The sequence below is a fragment of the Rhinichthys klamathensis genome, unplaced genomic scaffold (assembly GCF_029890125.1).
Source record: "Rhinichthys klamathensis goyatoka isolate OS25496 unplaced genomic scaffold, OSU_Roscu_1.1 h1tg000369l_1, whole genome shotgun sequence".
In the NCBI taxonomy this organism is placed as follows: Eukaryota; Metazoa; Chordata; class Actinopteri; order Cypriniformes; family Leuciscidae; genus Rhinichthys; species Rhinichthys klamathensis.
Window position 1 is genome coordinate 2,194,798 of NW_026606877.1, and position 12,780 is coordinate 2,207,577.

The 12,780-nt window shown below is 37.1% G+C and overlaps 1 protein-coding gene across 4 annotated transcripts in view; it reads left to right on the top strand.

The window, feature by feature from the left end:
* The first annotated feature begins 973 nt into the window (after positions 1 to 973).
* slc4a4a (solute carrier family 4 member 4a) overlaps positions 974 to 12,780 on the top strand; it is a 78,077-nt gene continuing 66,270 nt past the window's right edge. The window contains exons 1-4 of one of the 4 annotated variants that reach the window (XM_056233355.1): positions 974 to 1,059; positions 1,158 to 1,287; positions 5,906 to 5,979; positions 11,913 to 12,086. In XM_056233355.1, coding sequence (XP_056089330.1) covers positions 1,271 to 1,287; positions 5,906 to 5,979; positions 11,913 to 12,086 — 265 coding nt within the window. In that variant the 5' untranslated portion in view covers positions 974 to 1,059; positions 1,158 to 1,270. Of the gene's footprint in view, positions 1,288 to 5,777; positions 5,980 to 11,912; positions 12,087 to 12,780 lie in introns of those variants that run through there. The other 3 variants (XM_056233357.1, XM_056233360.1, XM_056233354.1) reach the window with 3 other exon arrangements.

A 12,780-nucleotide genomic window follows, 5' to 3' on the forward strand; every position in this document is an offset into this window, starting at 1 on the left:
CAAAAGATCAGCTACAGTTCAAAACTCAAAAGCGCAAATATAAAAAACAGCTATTATTAATAGTTATCAGTTAGGCTAATTTCCACCACCATCAAAGTTTCATTCACCCACAGTATAATGAAGTGTTCTGCCTAATGTGATTCAGACAAAAAACAAACAAACAAACAAACAAACAAACAAGATTAGAGTGTGTGTAAAGAAACTAAAGACAATAATGTGTATACATTTAAAAAAATAAATTAATAAAAATAAAATAAAAAAAAACGTACAAAAAAAAAATTCAACCATTATTTTTGCCTACCATCCTCTAACATATCTGGACTTGAGTCCACTCCCTTTGCACATATGGCTTTTATCCCTACAGGGGAGAGCAAAAGAATGGCTGACCTTTCAGAGAGAGGCTCTCCGACTGAGCATTTAATAATTTATCATGTACTAGACTAGAGTGTTTGTGTGTAAATGTGTATGTGTCTAAGTAGCATTGTGTTCTGTTTGTTTTACATAACATAACATAACATAATATAACATAACATAACATAACATAACATAACATAACATAACATAACATAACATAACATTTCACACGTTTTACCTAACGTGTATTTTGATTTACCTGAGTAACCATGTTGTCTGACTGTGTGAGATTTCTTCAGAAGGTGTCGCTGTGTCTCACGTGAACGTGAAGTAGCCACAAGGTGGGCGCGCGCGCGCGGAGTACCTGCTTTCTTTCATCCCTCCGCCAAACTTCGGGTCCACTTTGAATCCGTTGATCAAATGAGCGCACATTAAACTAGACACTCGGTTTACTTATGTCTACACTGAAGTACCATGTTCAGTCGTCTTCCTACGGTATTGGATTGCCGTCTTCTCAGAGAAATATGTGTAAGTCTCATCTTACTCAAGGTAAACTTCTTGACCTCCCACCCCACTCGTGCTGTGACGTGACTAGCAGCGGCTAGTAATAAATGAAACGCGCATTTTGAAGCGTCCAGTTGTTCTGCTGCTTCAGCAGACGCGCGTCTCTCACATGCGGCGGGGCACATTCAGACAGAACTGGAGGTATTTTTAATGTTCTTTTCTTTGTCACTTTTTTCTTCTTGCTATTAGAAAAAGTTATTCTAAGGAGTAATTAAAACCAGTGTTGTCAATGTTTTGAGAGCGCCCAGTAACCGGACAGTTGAAACGTTTGCCGTTGCAGTGTTTCCATTGATCGCGCTGGACTGAAACATCAAACCACTGGAATAAATTATCAGCTATTCAACTTCACAAAATGAGCGCCGGGAAGAGGTAAGAAACCCTGAAAACTGTTGCTATATTTAGCCTACCGGTTCTGTGATTCGGGTTACAGTTCAGTTAACAAGTTTCATCCAATTCATAGCAGAAGAATAGCATCTGAAAGCCCCTATACAATAACAAACACTGTTTATCTGAATGAGTCTTCACACATGGGACAACTTTATCATTATAAGTTTTTACGTCCCTACTTTTTTCCAGTGCCGTCATAGGCAATGCACGAAAACCTTTATAAAATGAATAGCTAAGTCATTCTGAAGGTCCTCTTTCCATATCTAATCTGCTGTAAGTTCAACATCACAAGCTCTGTTTAGCTTTATAGTGTTTTTTGTTGTTGTTACAGCTTTGCAGTTTTAAGTAATTACATTAATGATTTCTGCCATTGTCTCGGTCAACTCAATCATACAAATTATGAAGACATTCTGTTATAGTTTTTAGTAATGTCCCTCATTTTAAGTTATTAGTAACTAACTTTATCAGAACAAGTTGGCTACTGCATTTAATATATGTTATGCAAAACGTGGCTAATTTATCAACACCTTCAGCACGGTCAAAACCTTAAGATTGTCTTATTAACTAACAGTTCGATTGGAACTAATGTCGGCTTGATTGAGTGATTCATTCATGTGAATTATGCATAGCCTATAACCTATAGCCTATAATAAACATGCAAGTCCTACACCCAAACTCAGGTCAATGCTTTTCATGTTTATCATCCAAAACAATTTATTAATATGTAAACTTATTTACATGGGCCTATATTTTTTCTCCTTTTTAGCCTGCTATGTTCCAGTTCTCAAAAATCAGCTATACAGTATACAGAAGATAAACATATTGGAGAATTATTCTCTCAAGTGAGGCCAGATATGTAATCCAAACTGTTATGCATAAAAACCTAAAGAAATCACTTTAAAAAAGGGAGAACAAATTGATTTCATTTGCCTTCATGGGAATATTGGCCGTGTAGATTTTATTTATTTATAAATAGTTGAAAATGTTACCACTTACTAGTCTTGCCGCTTGTATTGTTAAGTGTGGGTGTAGTTTATTATGCTAGTTTGTAATAGTTTGTAACCTTAAAAGACTTTTAAATATGTTCTTAATTCTGGTCAGTCGTCAGTTGCTCAAAGACAGCAACGCTGAAATGATACTTTACCCAATTGACACCAAAGTGTTTTTAAGGAAACGTGAGGTGAACTCATCTCATGTGAAGGAGCACTGTGTGCCTGCTGTGTCAATATCTGTTCCATAGGTGGCAATGAAGATTGGGGGAGGAAGAGGGACAGTTTTAATCTGATGGGACAGTGTGATGTTCAAAAAGCAGTTTCAATGCGGATCCTTTCCTTTTTTTGTGCCTACTTCCCATAATGGTCGACAAAAGTATTTTCCAAGAAATATTTTACCTTTTAACAAATCAAAACACTCACGCAGTACAAAAATCAGTACAAAAATGCAAAACAGGGCGGCACTCTAAGAAAACATTATTAGTTACAATTACAAAACAGGAGATAAAGAATATACAAACGTATCAAACCGTTTATATTCTTTGTCTCCTGTTTGTAACAAATAAAGTATTCTTAGAGTGCCGACTTTTTTTTGCATTTTTGTACCTTTTAACAAACCCTGGGTTAATCGAGAGCCTACCTTTGCCTCTAAGAGATTTTTTTTCCCTACAATTTGTACATTACGTAAGATTACTATAAACAGGATTGTTTTGTAGAAGTCTGTGATTTATAATACGGGTTATCATTTTTGACACTGTCTATAAAGCCGGTATTGTTGATGGTTGCTATTAACAGTATTAACCATGCTGTGTGTAAAGTCTAGCTGTTAGAAAGACAGTCATGTTCACAAGCTCTGTGTTAGCCAATATTCATTGACCTTTTAACCAGTCGTCTAGTATTATATCACGTCACGGACTCACGGATAACCAAGTGCTATACAATAATTTACACCTTGTTTGGGTCACAGTTAACCTACCGTATATAGGCTAGTTATTGTTTAACAACATGTTTAATTGTAAAACCCCCACACGCCGCCACCTCGGTGATATAGTTTTTTAAATGGTCGTTAGTGTATTACTAACTGTTAGCTTTTAACTTTCATAAAAGTTAAATAGCCCTTTGGGTGACCTATAGCTTGATGTGCTATAGACTGTCACCTAGGAAAAACGTGCCTCGATCTACATTTTGGCAAAACTCCAAAAAACTTACCAATCCAACCATCTCCATTGACTTTGCATTGCGAGAGGCTGCCTCCTTGTCATTTATGACTTACAACAAAAGACAGAAAAATGCCTAAAAGCTGCTGCGTGACAAGGTGTACAGCAAACAAGCTAAAAACCCCAGAAAGCCAGCCTTTAAGGAGACAAAAGTGGATACAGGCAATAAGACGTGAAGCATCAGCATTTAAGAATGGGTAAATTGTGGGATCCTGACACTCTAAGTGTGCAGTAAACATTTTGTCACTGGTAAGTCAAATATCCAAATGTCAGTTTTATATAGTATATTTATGTAAGCTAATCTGTAGCATTTTTACAATATCATGTCGCGTTCTCGGAGTAGTTCGAGAACTAGTTGCGCTCTGTCTCAATTGATCCACTTTTATGTCCTGAAACAACCGTTTTTTGGGGTCGACAGCTTCTAAAAATGTATTTCTTTTTGGAAGTTATTTTGATTAAAGATTAAGGCACATGAATTAAGTCATAAATAATGTATGCACGGATAAATAATTTATAATAAACACTTCAATACTCCATTAAAAGTAAGATTCGTCCATTTTGACTTCATGGTGACTTTAAAACAAATTATGATTACAGGGGCAGATTATCGATTAACAAAGACTTATTTTCGTGCGGTCCCTTGCATAATACTTTATGATCTTAAAATACTTTTACCATAGTGCATGATTTCTAAACTGATACATGTTTGCGTTTGTATCACATAATCCTCTCGATGCGCCACCACATTTCATTTCGTTAGACAACCAACAAAATAAACTCATTTGACATTTCACTGAAACATGCAAGAAGCAATGTGATATCATTGTGCAGAAATGCCACTACAGGCACGCTTTTTTCAATGAGTCTGGGTTACAGAATTGAGTGGTTGAACTTGGCATCGTTTCAGCATGCCTGATTGCATCTAGTCGAGATATGCAGTGACACTGGGCGCTCAGGGAGCTCTGTGCTCTTATCAGAGGAATAAGCTCTATCCTTCCTGTTTGTGTTTACATTTTCGTTTGTTTTTATGGTTTTGTAAACATTCAGTGACAATTCATGTTGTAAGGAGCCCACAGAGGAAATCATTATCTGAGTGTGTTCTCAAGGCAAAAAAAGAAAAGAAAAAAAGGAAGGTTTTATTGGATTTTAGAGGTCAAATTCACTTCATTTTCAAACCTGAAATGACGATTGCGATCAGGACAAATAACATCATATCCATTTTCTGCACACCTTTAGTCTTACCTCACCTTAGAGAAATGTCAGTGCCTGAATTGTTTCAGTCTGGACTTCTTCCTAAAGTGTCAAATAGCAGTCACACCTCGCTAGGAGCAAAAATCTTTGTCCCAATAGTGGACAAATGGCTACATTGTCCCCCCAAGATGCAATTGTAAAGCACACCACAGAGTTTACAGCATACCTTTTACATGCAGAGTGTGATGAAGTCTAAAATAAAGACATTCCTTTGATGTGTTAATATTCAAATTAGTGTTATTGTACATGGAAGCATTGTGAAACTAACATCATACTCTTTAATAAATAGCCAAAAAATTCATTATGCATGCATATTATTGTGACATTCACCAAATTTATAGGAAAATAAAATAAAATAAGAAGAGAATGCACAAATAAGAAAATGAGAAGTACCTAGTTTTAGCCAGATCAGGTCAGATGAAAGTTTACTAACAACTGCAAATTCGACCCTGGTGTGACTTACAGTCAAGCGTGATTTATTTTCCAGAAAAATACAGTACACATTGTTTGTTTGTAAAGTTTTCCATCTAAGGACTGATTAGGTTATTTCATTATTGATTTAATGCCACATGGGCATATAATAATGCCCCATAGCCGTGTGATACTACTCCAGCCTTTTTTAATGTGTGTGTTTGTGCACTTTTGAGTATAATAGACCAGATGGAGAAATCCGATTGTCATAAACAGTGTTTGTGTACATGCTCAGTGTTTATTCCACCCACGTGTAACTTGTTGTATTAGCATTAGTATCGCTCTTTAGCTGATCTGAAATCTGTGTGTGGCAGCCTGGCTCACACCTCCTGGACATCAGACTCAATTAGCATCTTACTAGGCTGCCCAGCCCGCCCCATCCCCCATAGACGGGATTACCCTCCCGATGTCTACCTGACCGCTCCTGCGTACCCTCAAGGGCAGCAGCCTCAGAACAGGACTGTGTCTCATAAGTTACTCCTCACATCTACTAACCAGGGCTGGATCCAGAACCAAAGACTTCCCCCTTGTTAGCGGTATCTGCTAACCTGGGAAAATGGCTAGTACTAGCAGAAACACACTGCAAGTGAATGAACCGCGATGTTATGGCTCCACGTTGTCTTTAGAAGAGAAGTGTGAGCAGTCTTTCTTCCTCTTTTACTACTATAGGGTGGAGGATGAGGCCGTGCTGGACAGAGGGGCCTCGCTACTCAAGCACTTGTGTGATCAGGAAGAGGTTGAAGGTAAGTACCTAATTTTTAGTCTAAAGTCACTTATTTTCATTGTTTAATTTGTTGTTTTTCCAAGTGTGAGTCGTTTGGTTTTGCTTTGATACAGTTTGATCTGAGTGGAACGTTTAGTGTTTACTTTAAGGTGATGAAGATGTAGGGCACAAATACCTGGTGATTTTGTGTTTACCCTCTCAGTTTCCTTCCGGTCCAAAGATAGATTTAAATGGGTGTTAGTGTGTGTTGTTTATCAGAGTGTAGTTTAGGAGCTTGTTTGGGAAGGTACTTAGAAAAGTACACTATTTTTTTTTTTTACATTTTTTAATCTATCTACTGTTAGTCAGACAACTAGAATCAGAGTTAGAATGATACTGAATGAAAGTTTCTCTGGTTATGTTTAGAATAGCATACTATACTAGTATGAAAATATTCAGTATGCTCAGATGACCTACTACATTTTAAAATGAACAGCATACAACAGAACATACAGTGTGAAATACTACTGGGAGGGGGGGGATTGAAGGTCAAGTCAAGCACATTGGATTGTAGGATTGAGTATTTCACACTGTATGTTCTGTTGTACGCTGTTCATTTTAAAATGTAGTAGGTCATCTGTGCATACTGAATATTCTCATACTAGAATATGTCAGTATGCTATTCTAAACATAACCAGAGAAACTTTGTATTACAATTGCATTTTTCATATATTTGAAGGACCCTACTACTATTTAAATGAAAGTACTATTACTGCTGATGGGAATTGGATGGAGTGGCTTAATAATAAGTATTCATTTTATTAAAATTTTATTTGAAAAATCTTACTGACCCCAAACGTTACTGTTGAACGTAGAAACATTAGTCTTAGAAATCCCCAAAACAACAACAAAAAAATGTCGGCCAGCCCTCAAAGTAAACTATAACAACATGTGCCTGTTAGACAAAGAGCCTATATGTCGCAGTTCTTTTAGATATAGCCTAGACCTTTATTAGAATCTATATTAGCATGCACAGTAGCGTGTCGCTATCTTCTGTACTTGTACCCTCCATCTCAACAGTTACTGTGGTAACACAAGGTGCTCAGATGTTGAAGCCCATAATGTCCCAGCCAGAATCAGGGAATACGCTTTATCCAGTGACGAATTGCGTGCCACTCCAATTCAGCTCTCTTTCTATGGTCGCATAGAAAAGGGTCCCTCCGAAAGAACAGGAAGCTTGGCACAAAGCTGGCTCGACTATGTGTGGTTCCTCCCTCCCTCTTACCTCTCCCTTTCCTTCTCTTAGTGCTTGCTCTTACTCCCTTTTCCTTATTTGCTCTCGCCCATCCCAGCATAGGTGGGATCCCTATTCACAAATGGTTCTCGATGATCTTTCTGTTTAAAACAAGCAAAGAAAAAAGCAAAATGTCTACAATTTACAATCAATTTTCCAGAATGTTTTGCAGAAAAGATGCTGAATGTGCCTTGGAGCAGACCATTTTGACTGATTCTTAACTTAAGACAAACAGGCACATAATTAAGTCACTTCCTCAAACTGCATGATTTATACCCATGATGCCCCCCCCCCACCTCCCCCCCAAATAAAATACTGTTAGAATTTTTTATTTATCAAATGGCTTTTTGTATAATTGATGACTTTTTTTTGCTAAATAATTCGTAAATCATACTATTAAAAAAAAAATAACAGTAATTCATAAAAAGTCATTCATACTATGACTGTCACGATCTCGGGTGTATAAAGCGCACGACAAGGAACTTGGAAGTAATCACAGGAATTTAATTGAACACGAGGAGTACCACATACATGTAACATAAACAATAACCGACCAGGAGTGAGGGAGAACACTGGGTTTACATACACAGAGAACAGATAGGGGAACAAGACACAGCTGGGGCAAATTAACTAGACACAGGTGAAGGAACTGAACACAAACGAGGAGCGGGAAAACTGGGACACAGGACTGAACCAAATACACAGAGACGGGGGAAACTAAAGAGTCAAACTGTGACAATGACATCGTGACAAATTATATTGTAACATTAAATATGATCTATTGTGAACGTACTAATGAAGTTACACATATTGGTAATGAGATAAGATAAGAATAAGATGAAAAAATGAGATTAACACACTCAATAATTAAAAATGCATGTCACATTTGGAAAGACAATTTGGACTGCATCCAAATGCAGTGATCTCTCGGTGACTGAGAGTATATTATCCTGTAAGAAAAGAGACAGCAGGGCTGTGAATCCAGTTTAAACACACTCTGCATAATTTATAAGAATGGGTGATGTTTTACAAATACAAACAGATCTTTGTGTTAAAGTTCAGTGGATAATTATTGTCATTTTGCTTTGTTTGATATTTGTAAGGGCCTTAGAGCACTGTAGTTCAAAGTCCCGGAGACAGTTTTGACTTTTATCACAAAAACGTGCAGGTTTAATGTAGGATTTGTCTCTGTTTCAGAGGAAAATCTTTATAAGATCATAAAAACAGTAGCAGTCGTATCTTCACGATTGAGTCAAATATAATAAAGATCAACTGTTTTAGAAGAAATCTCCACTTAAATTCAGGATACACTGGATTGAAAACCAAGGGATTTTCTTTTCTGTTTAGACATTATGTACCTTTCTTATTGCATAAAATGTATTCATTTATTTGCAAAACTTTTTTTCCACTAATCGGAAAGTAAGTAATTTTAGACCAAATTTCGATGCAGAAAATAAAAGCAAGAAACAAACAATACAGAATGTTACCGCATCATATCATCTAGGGGTGTAACAATATATTGCGTCACAATATATCGCAATACAAAAATGCATCAATATGTATCGTGGATAGTGAGTGACTATATATTGTATATAGTTCACCCCTTCAATGGAAATTACTGCGCGTGAAAAAAGTTTTCAGAGTTTTAGTGTCAGTACTTCATTAAACTGCCATAGCCTATATATGTTGAATATAATGTATAATAATTAGGGCTGTCAAATGATTAATCACGATTAATCACATCCAAAATAAGTTGTTTTTACATAATATATGTGGGTGCACTGTGTATAATTATTTTGTATATATATAAATACACACACATGCATGTATATTTAAGAAAAAAATATTATTTATATATAAAATATTTATATATAATATAAATTATATATAAATCTATATACAGTATATACATGAAAATATTTCTTAAATATATACAAGCATGTGTGTGTATTTATATATATATATATATATATATATATATATATATAAAATAATTATACACAGTGCACCCACATATATTATGTAAAAAAAACGTTTATTTTGGATGTGATTAATCACGATTAATCATTTGACAGCCCTAATAATAATGCAATGGGGGAATATTTGTGGGTCCTGATAATGCCAAATATCTGATGTTACCAGTAAAATGTGGTCTACATTATTTTAAATATATCTAGTCAGTGACAGTGCAAGCTTGTTTGTCTGAAATAATTCAGTATTTTCAGCTTCAGAATCATGAATATTGTTATTATGGTGTCTCTATTGTCCTGTATTGGGTTTCCAGCACCAAGTCCATCCTATTCATTTACACCCACAATGAAATATCAAATTTAGCATTTTAATTAACAGTGCATTTTTTGTTAACCTTTTATCATGTGTTGGAGTATCACAATAATATGGTATCGTGAGTTCAGTTTCGTGATATGTATCGAATCGTGACACGAAGGCATCGTTACACCCCTAATATCATCTATAGTCATCTGGACTTGTTCTATCTAGCCATTTAAAGATGCATTCTCACTACCAGTGACAAAGCGACACGATCCGATTTCAGTGGAGAGCTGGTGATTTCCGGCGAAATGAGCAACAATTGGCGACAGGTTGTAGGCATGTCCAGCGTAGCGACAAAGTTGAGATATATGTGATAACTTTATGCAAATGAAGAGTGACTTTCTGGAGCGACAACCAATTCAGTGGGGCGTTGTCTACAATATGGAGTAACATCCGTGAATGTCATTCACAATACTTGGGACCGCCCACTAGCGACCTTACCGCCAGTCACTCGCAACATGCAAAATGCTGGTAGTGTGAACGAAGTATGGGACATGTTGCCACTGCTTCCAGTGGCTTCGTCTGTCGCCTAATGGCGGTGATTGTCCTGCGTTTAACCTCGTCATGCTCGATTATGTCATGAGGCTTATAAATCACTGTGGTGGTCTATTAGTCTCTCTGATGGGGTGAATCATGATCACTATGTGACCTGTGGCACTACAGCTGGGCTGAAGATGTAAAGACAGCCTTGTAATTGGCTGTGGATAAACAAGTACAGATGCACCTGAATAAATCCTACATGACATGAATATGACTTCGACTTAGTTTTACTGTACTCTTTTTTTTTTTTTTTTTTTTTTTTTTTTTTCATACTTTTAATTGCTGTATAAAACCTTCATTTGAGACGTGGTTCAGCACTGTAACCCTTTAAATACTGAAATTTTAGAAGTCTCTGATCAGGCTGAAAGTATTAAATTAAACATTTTTGACACAGATTGCCATGTTGCAGACCAGAATCTAATCCTTATTATTTAGGACCTCGAAATTTTTAGTTGTCAACATGTTGTGCATCAAAACCTAATAAGTGTTTATCTTTAAGTAAAACAGTTTATTATGGAGTCAGAGGTTGGAAAACTTGCTTTGTGAAAGACCTTTCTAACTAATATTGACATGCATTTCATTTTAGTTTAATTATAGATGCTAAAATGCACACTTTAATATAAATTGCTTCTTTGACAACTCATGCCGTGTTAGATTATGGCCTGGTTAATTAAACATCTCAGTTTAGTTGTAGCACTAGCCTGAAAAAGTTTAGAATTGAGGGATAGATTGTATTAGGTCTGGTTTGCAGATCTGCACTGATGTCACTGGTCTAGTTAGAGATGCATTACAGAATATTTCAATAAATTACACATTAACACAGTGTGGGATGTAGTTTTAACAGATGTCCTTCATGTGACTGGGGGACTGAGACATGGAAAGTGTCTGTATGATATGGATCTAAACATTGTACGTTCCACACTACCTGCTAGCTGTTCCAGCCAAAATGTTTAGTTTGACAGTCTGCTGCAAACCCCTCCGGTGAAATCCACAATTTCCTGCATAAATTGCGTTGAGGAAGTCATGCGCAATTGTCTTTTTTATGTCTTTTACTCAGGTTGCGTCATATGCCGTAACCAATGGGCCGCAAGGAAACAGTCGGTACTCAGCTCCTGACCTCAGTGACACTACACATTATTTATCTTACAGATGTTGAAGTGTGTAGCTGTGGGATGGTCACGTGGCTTGTGCTATCTTGACAGAAGGGAGCCTTTTATCTCATGACAACAACAATGTTAGGACTGACATTATTGTATTTACTTGACTTGGCTGAGTCAATTAATTCTGTAAGTGTTTATCTACGTCATCAAGGGCTTTTTTGATATACTAAGGGGAATTCACTCAGAGCGAGCTGCAGCCACTGATAGCATTGTTTTTGCACATTTTGTCTGGGATGCGTTAGCCCGCGATTCACTAAAGGAAATGCACAGCATCATTCCATCATCCAGGCTCTTGCTTATTTCTTTAAAATACCAAAAGTGCTCTCAACCTCAATGTGTCTGGATTTAAACCCAGTTAACTACTTTGTTGTTTAATCATCATTTGATAAATAACTGCTGCTGTTTTAATATCATAGTTGTTGAAAGGCAAGGCAATTTACACTAACGTTCAAATGTTTGTGGTCCATATTTTTTTAAATGTAAAACAAGACAAAAATAATTATTATGTTTTTTTTTGGCAGTGTGCTTATGCTGAAGAGCAATTGTTTTCTTGCTCTTACAAAAAAAAGTATTTTTGTGTTTCTTGGGTTTGGGTGATGTCATGTGATCTAAATAGCCTGACTTATCTTCTCAATTTTACTCTCTCAGGTCACCACACCATATACATCGGTGTGCATGTGCCTAAGAGCTACCGTCGACGGAGACGTCATCGCCGGCGCACCAGTCACAAGGACAGAAAGGAGAAAGTGACTGAGAACACTTCGGACAGGTCAGACGCAGAGAACAATGAGGAGGCCAGCAACAGCATCCTCAAACCACTCAGTAAGCGCTTGCCAAAGAGCCATCAGTTCACATTAACGCTGAGGGCTCCTTCACAGAGCCACAAACACACACACACACACACACACATAGACACACAGCTACAAGCCAAGGCTGCTGCTGACTCTACTTTGTCAGAACAGATATCCAGAGCTGCCTAGCCAGCGGATGAGTGTGTTTGGACAGGCAGGGCTAGGGTCCCTGCGTGTAAGTAATAACCATCCAAATGGGTCACGATTGTCTGACGTGAGCCGCTGAAGGAGGGAAGTATGTGTGTCTCTGAGATTTCTAATGGTGAGGTATTATACGCCCAAGGGAGGATCACTTAGGAGGCGTTTCTGTTGATTTGGATGCCAGGACTTTGAATGCTCTCTAATGATGTGATAGCTGAAAGGGAGAATGAGGAGGAAGAGAGGAGGTGAAAGGGATCACTTAAGCAAGGGAGAGGCTGAGAAAGTACATGATGATTCCAAGGTCATATAAGGAAAACGTTGCCTTAAAATGGTGCAGTGGCCATATAGACTTGTTCAAAGTAAATAAAAAGTGGCTTTAAAAAAATGTCATTTACTCACCATTATGACAATTTAAACCTTCATTCGGGTTTTATTTATTTATTTGTCAGTGGAACACACAAAAGGGATCTTCAAAAGAGTGTTCACACAGAATTTGTCCATACAAAGACACTGGCTTATAGTAA